This window comes from Thalassophryne amazonica, chromosome 6, assembly GCF_902500255.1.
Source record: "Thalassophryne amazonica chromosome 6, fThaAma1.1, whole genome shotgun sequence".
In the NCBI taxonomy this organism is placed as follows: domain Eukaryota; kingdom Metazoa; phylum Chordata; class Actinopteri; order Batrachoidiformes; family Batrachoididae; genus Thalassophryne; species Thalassophryne amazonica.
The window spans coordinates 24,817,790-24,834,842 of NC_047108.1; the positions used below are offsets into that span (position 1 = coordinate 24,817,790).

General features: G+C 42.6%; 1 protein-coding gene across 2 annotated transcripts in view; it reads right to left on the minus strand.

Annotated features, from left to right (window-relative positions):
* nadka (NAD kinase a) overlaps positions 1–17,053 on the minus strand; it is a 118,116-nt gene that overhangs the window by 15,655 nt on the left and 85,408 nt on the right. For both annotated transcript variants that reach the window (XM_034171904.1, XM_034171905.1), the window contains 5 exons: positions 14,013–14,142; positions 10,238–10,346; positions 8,755–8,840; positions 8,562–8,664; positions 8,199–8,341 (listed from right to left, as the gene is read on the minus strand). In XM_034171904.1, the coding sequence (XP_034027795.1) occupies positions 8,199–8,341; positions 8,562–8,664; positions 8,755–8,840; positions 10,238–10,346; positions 14,013–14,142 (571 nt within the window). The remainder of the gene's footprint in view (positions 1–8,198; positions 8,342–8,561; positions 8,665–8,754; positions 8,841–10,237; positions 10,347–14,012; positions 14,143–17,053) is intronic.

Here is a 17,053-nt window from a genome sequence, read left to right on the forward strand (position 1 = left end):
GGACCATTCGGTCTGCAACACAGGCAGTAATTATCTAAAGAGTTGCATCCAAAAACTTTGAATTGTTAGGAATCTTCCGCACCGACAAAGCCCTCATCATTGTTGGAGGAGGAAAAAAAAAAGACTCTCAACCCACTCCAGATGAAGAAATTATCGTACGGAATTGTCCACACTGACAAACGCCTCATCGATGACCTGCAGCAGCTGGAGGAGGGAAAAAAAAAAGAGATTTCAAACCTACTCCAGGGGCCTCATGTACAAAAGCTTGCGTGAATTGAGCACACATCCACCACCCACAAGGGTGTGCATAAGTGCACCAGGACACCCTGAGCCGGAGGTCGATGATCGACTTTGTAGTCGTATCATCTGACTTTCGGCCACGTCTCGGACACTCGAGTGAAGAAAGGGGCTGAGCTGTCGACCGATCACCACCTGGTGGTGAGTTGGATCCGCTGGGAGGGGAGGAAGCCGGTCAGACCTGGCAGGCCCAAACGTATTGCGAGGGTCTGCTGGGAACGACTGGCGGAACCCTCTGTCAGCGAGGTCTTCAACTCCCACCTCCGGGAAAGCTTCTCCCAGATCCCGGGGGAGGTTGGAGACATGGAGTCCGAGTGGACCATGTTCTCCACCTCCACTGTCGATGCGGCCGCTCATAGCTGTGGTCACAAGGTCTCTGGTGCCTGTCACAGCGGCAATCCCCGAACCCGGTGGTGGACACCGGAAGTAAGGGATGTCGTCAAGCTGAAGAAGGAGTCCTACTTGTCCTTGTTGGTAGGTGGGACCCCGGAGGCAGCTGACAGGTACCGGCAGGCCAAGCGTGCCGCAGCCCGTGCGGTCGCAGAGGCAAAAACTCAGGTCTGGGAGGAGTTCGGGGAGGCCATGGAGAAGGACTATCGATCGGCCTCAAAGAAATTCTGGCAAACTGTCCGACGCCTCAGAAGGCAGAAGCAGCTCTCCACCAGCACTGTCTACGGTGCAGGTGGGGAGCTGCTGACCCTGACTGGGGATGTTGTCGGGCGGTGGAAGGAATACTTCGAGGATCTCCTCAATCCCATCGTCACGTCCTCCGAAGAGGAAGCAGAGACTGGGGCCTCAGAGGCAGACTCATCCATTACCCAGGCCGAAGTCACCGAGGTGGTTAGAAAGCTCCTCCGTGGCAAGGCTCCTGGGGTGGATGAAATCTGTCCTTTACCTTATGTAGCTTAGCGTGCCTTTATGAGCTGTCACTCAACTGTTATTAATTTGTCACAGCATCCTGACACAAATGTCAAGTCAGTGCAGGTTTAACGTGCACTGTTATTATCATAAAACTATTTCAGTAATGTTGACCTATGCACAGTGAGCCCATTCGATATCTCTTGTGACAGGTGTCGGCCAAATTCCAGGTGACACACACGAACATCTAACACTGGTCACTTGACACTTAGAAAATGTGCAGCCATTCATACTATTAGCACGAAAACAGTCAGCAGACAATCACTTTTGAGCTGGATGTGAAATTTGTCTAAGTGCCCCCATGACTGTGGTGTTGCAAAAAGCAACACATGTGGCGAATGTGACACCCCTCCAACCCTCCAACACATGTGGCGTGCCGGGGGGGGGGGGGGTGCACGCTTGCATAAAATGCATATGTATGTACAGATCTGATCACATGGGGGCCAGCCAGGCAGGTCTGAGCGCATACAACACGGGGAGGGGCCTGTCAGCTGATCGTAGCACACTGACAGCTGGATGACGGCTCAGTGCACAAACCACCGCCAGGACAGGCATATAAATAATTACAACAATACCTACATACACAATTACATAACAAATAACGAAAATGAATGACCACATAACACAGAGCAACACTTTGGTCTGGGCGCTGAATGGACAGGGGGGCATTTCCGCCCACAGCTGCTGCTGTTGTGATCTCTGCTTCTGGATGTCCCAACTGGAGGACATGAACTTACAACATTCCTCCATGAGGCGCGTGTCTCTGCCTACTGTCCACTTGTGGAAATACATAAAACATATTTCGCCTTTGCGCCGGGCTGCAGCGGTCGGACACAGCGCACCTCATCCATGTCCTTGTTGATTTCAGGCATTTTTCTGCACCATTTACAGGCCGGCGATGGTAGCACAGTGGTAAACTTCCAGCTGCATGCTGTGGTTACACATGTTCCAGCTGCTAAATTTCAATTTCAATTTATTTTCATTTATATCGCGCCAAATCACAACAAAGTTGCCTAAAGTGCTTTGCACTGCATTCCTGCTGTGACAGTTTCGTGCACGAGCAGGCATGAAACCGTCGCGTGCATGAATCCTTCGCAGTGGGTTCGTTCACGCCTGCCCATTGGCTCAATGTTTTTGTGGTTCGCTCGTACGAGCTGCCTGTTCTGCCGTGATTTGCCCTTATTCATACTATGTGTGAAGGAGCCCTTAATGTTGGATTGTGATGCATCTGGATGACATTTGGGTGACTGCGTTCCACACAGCTGGCATGGATCGGCTCAAGGTTGACAGGCACCTGACCGATCAGCGAGCTCAAGCTGGAGTGACCCTATTGCCAGGAAACACAGCGTGGTCAGCACCTGGGTGGGCACAGACAACCCCCGGCTTCTCGTTGTATTGCGCTCTGGGCACAACTCCAGTAACACTGGCCTTGGTATTCGAAATCGGCTTATGAGCCAATTACTGGCACTTGCAAGTAAATCCTCTTGCTCCCCGAATACACGCTCACCCCAGATTGCACCATTTGCAAGGTCCTCTAACAACGCTAACACAGCCACTGTTAGTGCCATTTTATGCATCACTTTGCACATACTTTTATATCCACCCATATAGTAGAGAAACTTGAATCTTCGACTGGACTGGGTTGCTTGACGTGAGGACGTTTCACTTCAAATCACAGAAGCTTCCTCAGCTAAAATTCTTGCTCTGGTAGTCTGACTTCTGTCTTGACTCTTGTAGAGAAGAATAAACCAGAAGCCAACAAAAGCTGGAGTTTTTAACCTAACCAGAACCCTCCTACAGAGAGGTCGACTGCTATAGACTAGTGACTAAACAATAGCTCTAATTAGCACCTATTGTGCTCTAGTTAGCACTCTCCTAATGATGGGATGGAAGCCTCCCCTGATGGCTCCCTTGACGACTCTCCTGATGACGTGAATGACTCATTACCATGAACAAAAGACTGAAACTGCTTTGACCTGAGTACCCCATTGTAAACAGGGGACAAAGCGTGTCTGAGACCCGCCCCCCGGTTAAGGCTGGGTTTCAGCTGTTTTACAAAGAATGCTTCCTTGACACCTCTCTCAAACCATTTTAACTTCCTTGTCCTCAAACGTGTGGTTAGTGTCTTTCAGGTGGAGATGAACTGCAGACTGAGGTCCACTGGCGACCTCTCTGCGGTGCTGGTATAGCCTCTTGTTTAAAGGTTGCTTAGTCTCACCTATGTAGTGTTCGTTACAGTTTTCCTGACATCTGATATAATACACTACATTGCTCTGTTTGTAACTAGGGATCCTATCCTTAGGGTGAACTAATTTCTGTCTCAAGGTGTTAACCGGTTTAAAGTAAACTGGGATTTTGTGCTGTCTGAAGATCCTCTGTAGTTTTTCCCCTACTCCTGCTAAATAAGGGAGAGACACTCCTTTTCTTCTTGTCTCCGTCTCCTGTCTATCTGGTTTCTTTGTTTTCTGGGACTTCTGCACTTTGTCCAGGGACCATCGTGGGTACCCACATATTGTGAGGGCTTTCCGTACAAGTTGTTGTTCTTTAGCCCTTCCCTCTGCAGTTGTGGGCACCTGTAGGGCTCTGTGTTGAAGAGTCCTGATCACCCCGAGCTTGTGTTCAAGGGGGTGGTTTGAGCCAAAGAGCAGATATTGGTCAGTGCGAGTGGGTTTTCTGTAAACCTCTGTCTGGAGCTGCCTGTTCTCTCCAATCATAACATCACAGTCCAAGAAGGCTAAATGGTTGTTTCTGGCATCCTCACGTGTGAACTTGATATTGGAATCCACTGAATTGATGTGTTCTGTAAAGTCCTCGACCTCCTGTTGCTTGATTTTAACCCATGTGTCATCGACATATCTGAACCAGTGACTGGGAGAGATGCCCGTGAACGACGTCAAGGCTGTCTTCTCCACTCTCTCCACGCACAGATTGGCCACAATGGGGGATACCGGAGACCCCATCGCACAACCATGGATCTGCCTGTAGTAATTCCCCCTAAACAGGAAATACGTGGTGTTAAGACAGATCTCCAAGAGTTGGCAGATGTGGTCTGGTGTGAGTTTGGTCCTTTCAGGTAGAGAGACATCCTCCAGCAGTCTCTGCCTCACAGCTGAGATGGCCTCAGCGATGGGGATGCAGGTGAACAACGAAGTCACATCAAATGACACCATAGTTTCATCTGCCTCCAGCTGCAGGTCCTTGATCTTGTTCACAAAATCTTGTGTGTTCGCCACATGGTGGTCTGAGTTACCCACTAGAGGAGCCAAAATCCACTTGAGGTGCTTGGCCAAATTGTATGTGATAGAATCTGTGCTACATACAATAGGCCTGAGTGGCACGTCCTGTTTGTGGATTTTGGGCAGTCCATCCACTGTAACTCTGTAAGTGAGATAGAGTATCTCGTCAATAGTTTTACGTCCTCATTGAAGACAACTTTGGATGCTGTAGCTCCTCTGAAAAAGAGAGCTTTAAATCAGAAGTGCCTGACTCCGTGGTATAACTCACAAACTCGCAGCTTAAAGCAGATAACCCGTAAGTTGGAGAGGAAATGGCGTCTCACTAATTTAGAAGATCTTCACTTAGCCTGGAAAAAGAGTCTGTTGATCTATAAAAAAGCCTTCCGTAAAGCTAGGACATCTTACTACTCATCACTAATTGAAGAAAATAAGAACAACCCCAGGTTTCTTTTCAGCACTGTAGCCAGGCTGACAAAGAGTCAGAGCTCTATTGAGCCGAGTATTCCTTTAACTTTAACTAGTAATGACTTCATGACTTTCTTTGCTAATAAAATTTTAACTATTAGAGAAAAAATTACTCATAACCATCCCAAAGACGTATCATTATCTTTGGCTGCTTTCAGTGATGCCTGTATTTGGTTAGACTCTTTCTCTCAGATTGTTCTGTCTGAGTTATTTTCATTAGTTACTTCATCCAAACCATCAACATGTCTATTAGACCCCATTCCTACCAGGCTGCTCAAGGAAGCCCTACCATTATTTAATGCTTCGATCTTAAATATGATCAGTCTATCTTTATTAGTTGGCTATGTACCACAGGCTTTTAAGGTGGCAGTAATTAAACCATTACTTAAAAAGCCATTACTTGACCCAGCTATCTTAGCTAATTATAGGCCAATCTCCAACCTTCCTTTTCTCTCAAAAATTCTTGAAAGGGTAGTTGTAAAACAGCTAACTGATCATCTGCAGAGGAATGGTCTATTTGAAGAGTTTCAGTCAGGTTTTAGAATTCATCATAGTACAGAAACAGCATTAGTGAAGGTTACAAATGATCTTCTTATGGCCTCGGACAGTGGACTCATCTCTGTGCTTGTTCTGTTAGACCTCAGTGCTGCTTTTGATACTGTTGACCATAAAATTTTATTACAGCGATTAGAGCATGCCATAGGTATTAAAGGCACTGCGCTGCGGTGGTTTGAATCATATTTATCTAATAGATTACAATTTGTTCATGTAAATGGGGAATCTTCTTCACAGACTAAGGTTAATTATGGAGTTCCACAAGGTTCTGTGCTAGGACCAATTTTATTCACTTTATACATGCTTCCCTTAGGCAGTATTATTAGACGGCATTGCTTAAATTTTCATTGTTACGCAGATGATACCCAGCTTTATCTATCCATGAAGCCAGAGGACACACACCAATTAGCTAAACTGCAGGATTGTCTTACAGACAAAGACATGGATGACCTCTAATTTTCTGCTTTTAAACTCAGATAAAACTGAAGTTATTGTACTTGGCCCCACAAATCTTAGAAACATGGTGTCTAACCAGATCCTTACTCTGGATGGCATTACCCTGACCTCTAGTAATACTGTGAGAAATCCTGGAGTCATTTTTGATCAGGATATGTCATTCAAAGCGCATATTAAACAAATATGTAGGACTTCTTTTTTTGCATTTACGCAATATCTCTAAAATTAGAAAGGTCTTGTCTCAGAGTGATGCTGAAAAACTAATTCATGCATTTATTTCCTCTAGGCTGGACTATTGTAATTCATTATTATCAGGTTGTCCTAAAAGTTCCCTGAAAAGCCTTCAGTTAATTCAAAATGCTGCAGCTAGAGTACTAACAGGGACTAGAAGGAGAGAGCATATCTCACCCATACTGGCCTATCTTCATTGGCTTCCTGTTAATTCTAGAATAGAATTTAAAATTCTTCTTCTTACTTATAAGGTTTTGAATAACCAGGTCCCATCTTATCTTAGGGACCTCATAGTACCATATCACCCCAATAGAGCGCTTCGCTCTCAGACTGCAGGCTTACTTGTAGTTCCTAGGGTTTGTAAGAGTAGAATGGGAGGCAGAGCCTTCAGCTTTCAGGCTCCTCTCCTGTGGAACCAGCTCCCAATTCAGATCAGGGAGACAGACACCCTCTCTACTTTTAAGATTAGGCTTAAAACCTTCCTTTTTGCTAAAGCTTATAGTTAGGGCTGGATCAGGTGACCCTGAACCATCCCTTAGTTATGCTGCTATAGACTTAGACTGCTGGGGGGTTCCCATGATGCACTGAGTGTTTCTTTCTCTTTTTGCTCTGTATGCACCACTCTGCATTTAATCATTAGTGATTGATCTCTGCTCCCCTCCACAGCATGTCTTTTTCCTGGTTCTCTCCCTCAGCCCCAACCAGTCCCAGCAGAAGACTGCCCCTCCCTGAGCCTGGTTCTGCTGGAGGTTTCTTCCTGTTAAAAGGGAGTTTTTCCTTCCCACTGTCGCCAAGTGCTTGCTCACAGGGGGTCGTTTTGACCGTTGGGGTTTTTACGTAATTATTGTATGGCCTTGCCTTACAATATAAAGCGCCTTGGGGCAACTGTTTGTTGTGAGTTGGCGCTATATAAATAAAATTGATTGATTGATTGATTGATCCACAAACAGGACATGCCAAGGAGAGTGCTAACTAGAGCACAATAGGTGCTAATTAGAGCTATTGTTTAGTCACTAGCCTATAGCAGTTGGCCTCTCTGTAGGAGGGGTCTGGTTAGGTTAAAAACTCCAGCTTTTGTTGGCTTCTGGTTTATTCTTCTCTACAAGAGTCAAGACAGAAGTCAGACTACCAGAGCAAGAATTTTAGCCGAGGAAGCTTCTGTGATTTGAAGCGAAACGTCCTCACGTCAAGCAACCCAGTCCAGTCGAAGAATCAAGCTTCTCTACTATGGAAACCACCCGGACAACTGAGAGCCTACACAGATCCACCCATATAATTAGCAAACACGTGGGTGTGTTAATTGTTCATAATTGTGTCTCAACACTAATGACTTCATGTTTTCACACTATTAACAGTTCCCAACATAAGCTCTATGTGTGGGCAGTGGAACAATAGCTGTAGAAACGTGCGTATGCCAGCCAGGATTTTTGCGTTACGTACTGCACATTTCCACGGTCATTTCACTTCTAATACATCCGAACATTGGCGTGGACACGGACATACGGCACATTTTTTTTGCGTACGCACGCTTTGTACATGAGGCCCCTGATGAAGAAATGATCATCCAGAATCATCCGCACTGACAAAGCCCTCATTGCTGACCTGCAGCAGCCGGAGGAGGGAAAAAAGGATCTCAAACCCACTCCAGATGAAAAATCATCACAATCCAGGAAGGAATCACAGTTCAAATCATCAAAACTATTATAATATGGCAAGGTAAACTGATTCTAAATTTGTTGGGTTAACTTAATTAACTCATAGTTTCAGATAAGTCGCGGTCAGATTTTGTGGACCCCAACTCGCATGAGTTCAAGGCTCACCTGTATCACTCTTAATAGAAATCATAAATCACGTGTCACCATCCAGGTTTTCTGTTTTTAGCTTTTAGAAATGTTTCACAAATATAAATTCCTTGTGATTTAGACAATCATAAGAAAAGATAAACAAATTATTCTGTTTGTCATTCTCGGACTTCTGCCATCAGTAAAGCTGACTGGCCAAAATGTTGCTCAGTGCCCATTCAAGGCTCAGAGAGATTACCTGGTACTGCATGGCTTTTTGGCTTCCTTCAAACTCTCCGTTGATGAGGATCAAGCCTTTTTCATCCACTTTAGATTTCTTCTTCCCATTCTCTTTCAGGACACAAACGCTCAGGCGACTGCGCAGGACTATGGCAGCGTTACCTGTAAACAGATTTATAAACTGAATCCCTTTCTCAACATTTTTGGAATTCTGTCGTTAAAATTCACAGGTGTCAAAAGGGCTGACCAGAAAATGTATATCGGAAATCTGAAAATGGTTACATTTTTAAAAGTCGGAACAACATGTGCCATGAAAACAAAACAATAGCCATTTAAAAATAATATCTCACAAGCAACCACAGACTGCTGGATTACAACACACCTTCAATAATTTGGGTGACCTGAGTCTGGTAAGTGTCAAACTTGAATGGAGTCAAGAAGCCCAAGGAGCCAAGATGGAAGGCCATGACGGGTGGAACGCTCTCCTTCAAAAACAAGTAAGGAGAGTGACGCTTTTTATAAACAGACAAAAGCAATTTTAAAGTGATATCCACAACCAAAACAAGCTGGAATACCTGGAAGAGGGAAGATGCATACAGCAAAGTTCCATCTCCACCAAGACAGATAATGAAATCAACACGATTGGAGAGGTCATCAAAGTCTGAAACATCAAGGAAACAATCTATTAAAATCCCCATCACCTCAGAGACACAGTAGAGGACTGCACAAAAACCTTAGCCATGATGTAGAATTCACTCACTCGGGAGGGGAAGCTGGAGCTTATCCCAGCAGTCATAGAGCGTGAGGCAGGGTACACCCTGGACAGGACGCCAGTCTGTCGCAGGGCCACATATAGACAAACAAACACATTCACACCCACATGCACAACTATGGACAATTTAAAGTTTCCAATCCACCTAACCTGCAGGTCTTTGGATGTGGGAGGAAGCCGGAGCACCTGGAGGGAACCCACACAAACAGTGGGAGAGCACGCAAACTCCACACAGAAAGGCCACAGGTGAGATTGGGAATCAAACCCATTTGAAAACCTTCTTAATATCATAATTTATAATAAAGCATATTAAACACTAAGGCTGGTCTCCCATTGCTTATTTTCGACCCATGAGGAAATCATGCCTGACTGTCCACAACAGCAGTGTAAAGTTCTGTCATAATATTATATCTAATTATATGCAAGCTTATTGCCAATCACAAGTGACACTGAACACAGTCCCATGATACAGGAGCTACTGGACATGCTCATAACAGCACTGTGGGCAGTCTATATGCTAATGTCTGTGCTTATAACAAGACACTTCTACAAAGCTGAAATATATCTGTTAACATCTGAAAAACTGTCTTCTGCTGAAGAGTGCGACATGTTTTTCATGGAATTATGGATGTATATTTTATTTTCAGAATTAAGAGACCAAACATCGGTGTGTCTGTGAACACACCGTCCAGCACACAATAACCGGCTGCTCTGATGCCCACTAAGATCAATGAAAGCACTCTCTACCAAAACAGAAAACAGTCTGCATTGTATTTGAATGTTAGCCTTTAATTTTGAAGCTGGTATCAATGTGACAAAATAAAAACTAAAGCTGACTGTAAAATTAAAGTAAAAGATGCATATCTATCAGCACAGATTACATCTGATTATTCTCTTTCGTGGTTCACAGTGTGTCGCGACATCAGAATTTTTTTCATCATTTTCTAAAACTTCATGAAAGGTTACAGTATTCTACATGCCAATAGTACAACAGATTACACACTACAGCACACCCAATACCTGCAGTGGGAGGCCGGGTTAAGGAATAATCAAAGTTAATAAACTTTATGATCTTTGAAACTAAATGAATGGATGAACTGTTCCAGTTTTCCCCAAGAGCGTAAAGTTGATTAATCATTATTCAATGATTCTTATCACATTTGTTGTCTTTGCTGACATAGTAATAAAGAAAAACTGCATGACACAGAGGCATGAGAGTGCTTCAGACTTTTGCACAGCACTGTACATGGAGTTTGCACTCAGACACATAATGCTGGTTTTAATACCTTCTTTGAAAGTGCAGAAGTTCTTTGAGATGGCCCCAAAGTTTTCATCACCTGAAATAGCTGGGTCCTCCAGAACTTTATTTTCAACATAAACAATCATGTTTTTCACCTAGAACAAGGTAAAACAAGACAAGATTAGCAGCAGCCACACCTATACAAATGCTTATGCTGCCCTATCTTTCATGACAATGACGACTCGCTCTAAAACAAGGTGCTTTCCATAAACTATTTGTTAAAAAACAACAACAACAAAAAAAACTCAAAAAGATTGTTGTATTCCAGTGACATAAGTTAATGTAGCAATATTCCTTTTCTTTTAAATTCAGAATCTAAACTGGACTTTCCATTCATGTTTTAGTGAGTGTTGACCTGCTAACCATCTGTTGGCCATTATTCTACACGGACAATGACCCAAAGATTAACTGCTGGTGAAGCTGAGAAAATCCAAGAACGTCACGTTCAACTTCGTTCTCTGTCCTGTGGGTGTAACTATGAACATTTACACCAGTGCAGCCATCAGATTTCTAGACACCGTGGGCAGATGGACAAAGAGATGCAAGTGGGCCTAAAACCTCTTTGGAAAAAGGCAAAGAGTCCAAGAAATTTCAGAAATGTTCAGTCAAATCTCAGCAGTGCAATGTGCCATGTTTTGGCACAGTCTGAAAAAGGGTGACTTTTGGAACATTACTGGAGATAATAGTGGACAGAAGTGATATGGATTATGGTCTGGGAAGTCTTAATCCATGTTATAGCAATGCTTTCTACTGTGCAACAAATAAGCTGTAATATGACGTGCTCTCACGCTGCCCACAGGTCCTGGTCTTGAAGCCCAGTCGAATCCCATTACAGTTCTTTTTCTGTAATCACACATTTATCTCCATTACTGAGAAAATAACCAAAGAGAGGACCAAACTCTGGTGCTGTGTGACGCTGCATGCACCACCTCACTGAACAGTCCAAGGTCCGGGGGGGTTGAACTGTTCCAGAAGAGTATATCATAAATCACGATCTGTCTTACATAAAAGGACCTTTGGCCTTGTCCAGTCGCTGGAGTTGTCAGCATTGGGTCAGCTTTGTACTTGTAGTGTGTCCTGACCATGACACAAAACTGCATCTGGGACTAAAAGGAGCAGCTGACATTGTAGGATATCACAACTGACAGCTGGTGTCCTCAGAACAGCCCAAACTAAGACAGGACCTGTGAGTGGAGACCTGAAAAATCAGGACTTGAATACTGTATTTTACAAAATATAATTCGCACATCAAGAAACGCCTCTCGAAGAGGAAAAACAAACTGTCAAGTCACACCGGAATGTAAGTCACACCTTTTTTTCTGTATGTAGAAGGAGGGCTACGTATGTAACTATGGTCCTATAAATTCCGGATGGCTTTCAGAGGACAGTGCTTAGCACCTGGATTATTCCACGTGCGCATGCGCAGAAGTCAAGTCCTATACCAACAAAGTCATGTTAATGGGCGTGACCTGGGTGACATCAGCAACAGTATATGAGAGCACATTTTTTGACCCTACTGGTCAGGACCAGTAGCACTAATTTTGTTACTGGTCCTCCTGGTCCAAGGTAGTGGCCCCGGTTATTTGAGACCTCAGAGCCTCCGACGGTGAGCCTCTGTGTAGCATTAATCATCACATTATGCACATGTATTCAATCAATATTTTATTTGTAAATTAATAGCATGATCAAATGTTTTCATTTTGTGTTGAATGTATGTAAAATTATAAACATTTTCTTAGATGATCCTCTGCTTTTATGTGAATGTACTGTGCACCTTATACTTCACTTTCTGTAATTCTGACCTTGTGCCACTTTTGTCCCGTCTTCCAAAAATAGCTCAACAGCTCAAACTGTTTTTCTATATACAGTTCACCTATATTTTTTTAATTGTTTTTTTTTTTTTGTTTTGTTTTTTATAACTCCAAATCAGAAAAGTTTGGATGATATGAAAAATGTGGTGGTGGGAAACCCATAATGATCCTGACATTTACTTTGACTTCTATTTACTGCAGACTGTATAAAACCAACATGTTTCATGTTTTGTGAGGTCAGTTTTATTTAAAAAAAAAAAAAAAAAGGTTGGGACAGGGCAGTTTATTCTAAATATAAGAATTAATTATTTTTCCAGCCAGTTTTCTTGAGAAATGTCAGAGGATGAATACATGAACATTTCCAACTCACTAAATATTTCTTAGACTTTATTTACATCAATCATTCAGAAATACAAACAGTGTGGTACTTTATAGTAAATCTGTATCAGTTAGGCAGTTACCAAAAACTAAATGTCCATGCTGAAAGGAGACAAGTGAGGGAAGCCACCAAGACACAACTCTGAAAGAACTGTTTGCTTCTGTGGGTGTGAGTGGAGAAACTGGGAATAGTGCAGCATTTTTATTTTTATCTTCATTTTACATATAGTCCCAACTTTTTCTTTTTTTTTTTGTTGTTTTCTGTTGCATTTCTGAAATTATAGAACTGCTATAAAGAAAAGTGTTAACATTTTTATTGTTTTTTTTTACTTTGTAGAACTAATGTAAATGCCAAACTCATAAAGAAGAAAAAAAAAATACCTGGGCATGTGCAGGAAAACTCTGATATAAACTGAACAGAACAATGGAGGCTGATTTGACTCCCCATTTTTTTGAAAATAAGCAACTTACTTTGAAATAAATAAAGCATATAGCTGCAGCCTAATAACTTTGAAAAATAACATACATTACCAGCTTGTATTTTTATTCTGACTGGAGTACATTTTCGTGTGATGGTGGAGTTCATCCTGTCTTTTCTCCTCCTCTGTCACGTTTTGTGCTTAAACATAAAACAACTACATTAACCCTCGATCTCAAACAAATACTTAAAAAAATAAAATAAAAGCAGCGGAGCTCTGCACACACAGACAGCTTGTTTGAAAAACTCTGCATTTTAGACAGCTTTCAGCAAGTCGTCCACAGCTTTTTCGGTCGTCTTTTATGAAAATTGACTGTCGAAATCAAGGCTGGATGGCTCGCTATCCGCAATGCCAATAAAAACCACGTTGGCGTGGGGTCAAGGAGCTTTTTGCGAAATTCCCAGTGACCCTGGAGGTGACATGTGGTGCAGTAGGGTTTGATTGTCGTTGAGTGCTTGCTGCCAGCCACACAAGCCAGTCCTATAGATACGGAAGAATCCCACAAGCCTGCAAGGAGACAGCGTTGCTGCAAAGGGGAGGACTCTGAACTGGTATGCATGTCCCTTGAAAGCAAACCGGAGGAACTGCCTGTGGTGAACTGACACCAGGATGTGGAAATAGGCATCCTTCATTTACACACTGGTAAACCAGACCCCCATCCACATTGCCTGGAGATCTGCTTAACTTCTGGGATCTGATGGGACTGACTACGCACAGACTGGCATAGCTGCACCTCAAGAGGAGACTCTTGAGGTGCAGCAAAAAATATTACAGAGTCAAGTTATACTCTAGGAATCTGTGAAGGGCATTTCATATGGACAATATAATTAAAATATAAATAGGTTAAATCACAGTGAGTCTATTCATAAGCTGCAGCTCCCCTCTGCTGGCCTGAGGAGGGTGTAAAGGGTGTGTGGTGTAACTGCTGTTACACCACACACTTGAACCCAGGACACATGGAGTCATTTCCATCCATGGCATGTGACAGCAGGGACTCTCTCTTCTCAGACCATGACTCCTCAACAGATACACATACTGCTACTTCTGTTCACTGATGAAACCCAGTAAAACACGGAGTACAGGATCATCATACCTCCGTGAGGAAGCGACACAGCTCTTTGAAAGGCTGAATCAGACTGACATCTCGGATCTTCTTGATGACGAGGACACTTTCTGGTGGCTTGTTCCACGTCAGTCTCTGGCTGGCGGGGTCCTGAATGTGCCTGAGTGGAAAAAAACAAACAAACAAAAAAAAAAAACAAGAGAGCTTTCATGTCAAAGAAACAAAAGAGAACAGCTTTAACTGCACTGTTCTGTGTGATGGAACTGTCTCAGTCCTAACTGATGCTTCAACTTGACCTGTAGAACCTGTAAGTTGTTGTTCATAGCATTCATACTGGTATTACCTAATGATCCAATCTCAGAACCATCTTATATACAGTCCAGTTCTGTTGCTGTCCAGGTGTAACAAACCACAACATTTTCTGAATGTCTGCTCTTAAAACCATGCTGTGCAGCACTCCAGTGTGGGATCACAGAAGCCACAGGCTTGTGAGATGATTTCATGGGGAAAAGAAAATTCAGTGATCAAAGTCTTAAACACATCAAAAACATGAATAACAGGCACAGCCTGAAAGTGAAATTTCCACAGGGGCCGGATTCGACAGTTATGGACTTCAGTTTTTACACGGCTCAGTAGTTTCAACATCAGAAGCAACATGATGTTTTATTTCTCATCCAGCTCTTCCACAATGTGTTTTCTGTTTTTATTTTACACTGTGTTCTGTGGGCATGACTTTGCATGTGCACTGGTTGAGAGTTTTGTTCAGATAACGGTGATGACAGTCCACATAAGATTTTGTGGAAAAGGACATTTTTGATCCTTGCTGCAGATCATGTGCTGAAATGAATATGGGTCTACGTAGTTTGAGTAGTGATCGAACCATTTCTCCTTATTTGACCTTTTCTCAGGACACTGCCATGTCTTTTGGAAATCACCTCTTAGTTTTTGCTCTATCTTAGTTAATGGAATTGTGGTGTGTTAAAAAGAGTTTTCAGTGATTCTGGCTGAGTAGACCTGACTGAGTCTTGCAGAAAGTAATGAACCGATAAGAACAAAGATAAAATTGGCCATGCCCAGCTAACTAACATCAGCTACTAAAGTGTGGACCACGTCATTCGAGCAGACTGAGCTCAAAACAGGTATATAATGTATGCAGTCATGTGAACTAACAAAAATATAAGAAATCACTCTGTTCTAACAGATGTACAGCCTGGAAAAGACAGGACATTGGAATGAAGTCAAGAAATTGTAGCTGTGACGGTTAAAAGAATATACACATAAAGTTACACTGCAAAAAAAAAAAAAAAAAAAACAAACAAACTGCAGGTCCACATCTTGCAGCTTTATTTCAACACCTGTAAAAGTGTTGACACTTAAAACAAGACACCATACTAAAATAAATATCAACTCTATGCAGAGTTGAATATCGACACTAAACACTATCACGTGGTAAAATGTGTTCGACACCAGTGTCAGTGTCAATCTGTTTTTACATGTTTAAACATCTTCAGCGCTGTTGTAAGGTTTTAAAACATATATTATTCTCAGCAACACCAGGGGCAACCTGGGGATTCAGGACCTTGCTCAAGGGCACCTTACTGATAATAATGAAAGTGAAACAAGTGCTGTTCTGTTGCCTTCCCACTTATGTTTGCTTCTGTGGTTGGGGGACTGAACCCATGACTCTCTTCAGCCACACATGTCCCCAAACTACCTCCCACAGAGTACAACCCCTGGCAAAAATTATGGAATCACCGGCCTCGGAGGATGTTCATTCAGTTGTTTAATTTTGTAGAAAAAAAGCAGATCACAGACATGACACAAAACTAAAGTCATTTCAAATGGCAACTTTCTGGCTTTAAGAAACACTATAAGAAATCAGGAAAAATAATTGTGGCAGTCAGTAACGGTTACTTTTTTAGACCAAGCAGAGGGAAAAAAATATGGAATCACTCAATTCTGAGGAAAAAATTATGGAATCATGAAAAACAAAAGAATGCTCCAACACATCACTAGTATTTTGTTGCACCACCTCTGGCTTTTATAACAGCTTGCAGTCTCTGAGGCATGGACTTAATGAGTGACAAACAGTACTCTTCATCAATCTGGCTCCAACTTTCTCTGATTGCTGTTGCCAGATCAGCTTTGCAGGTTGGAGCCTTGTCATGGACCATTTTCTTCAACTTCCACCAAAGATTTTCAATTGGATTAAGATCCGGACTATTTGCAGGCCATGACATTGACCCTATGTGTCTTTTTGCAAGGAATGTTTTCACAGTTTTTGCTCTATGGCAAGATCCATTATCATCTTGAAAAATGATTTCATCATCCCCAAACATCCTTTCAATTGATGGGATAAGAAAAGTGTCCAAAATATCAACGTAAACTTGTGCATTTATTGATGATGTAATGACAGCCATCTCCCCAGTGCCTTTACCTGACATGCAACCCCATATCATCAATGACTGTGGAAATTTACATGTTCTCTTCAGGCAGTCATCTTTATAAATCTCATTGGAACGGCACCAAACAAAAGTTCCAGCATCATCACCTTGCCCAATGCAGATTCGAGATTCATCACTGAATATGACTTTCATCCAGTCATCCACAGTCCATGGTTGCTTTTCCTTAGCCCATTGTAACCTTGTTTTTTTCTGTTTAGGTGTTAATGATGGCTTTCGTTTAGCTTTTCTGTATGTAAATCCCATTTCCTTTAGGCAGTTTCTTACAGTTCGGTCACAGATGTTGACTCCAGTTTCCTCCCATTCGTTCATTTGTTTTGTTGTGCATTTTCGATTTTTGAGACATATTGCTTTAAGTTTTCTGTCTTGACGCTTTGATGTCTTCCTTGGTCTACCAGTATGTTTGCCTTTAACAACCTTCCCATGTTGTTTGTATTTGGTCCAGAGTTTACACACAGCTGACTGTGAACAACCAACATCTTTTGCAACATTGCGTGATGATTTACCCTCTTTTAAAAGTTTGATAATCCTCTCCTTTGTTTCAACTGGCATCTCTCGTGTTGGAGCCATGATTCATGTCAGTCCACTTGGTGCAACAGCTCTCCAAGG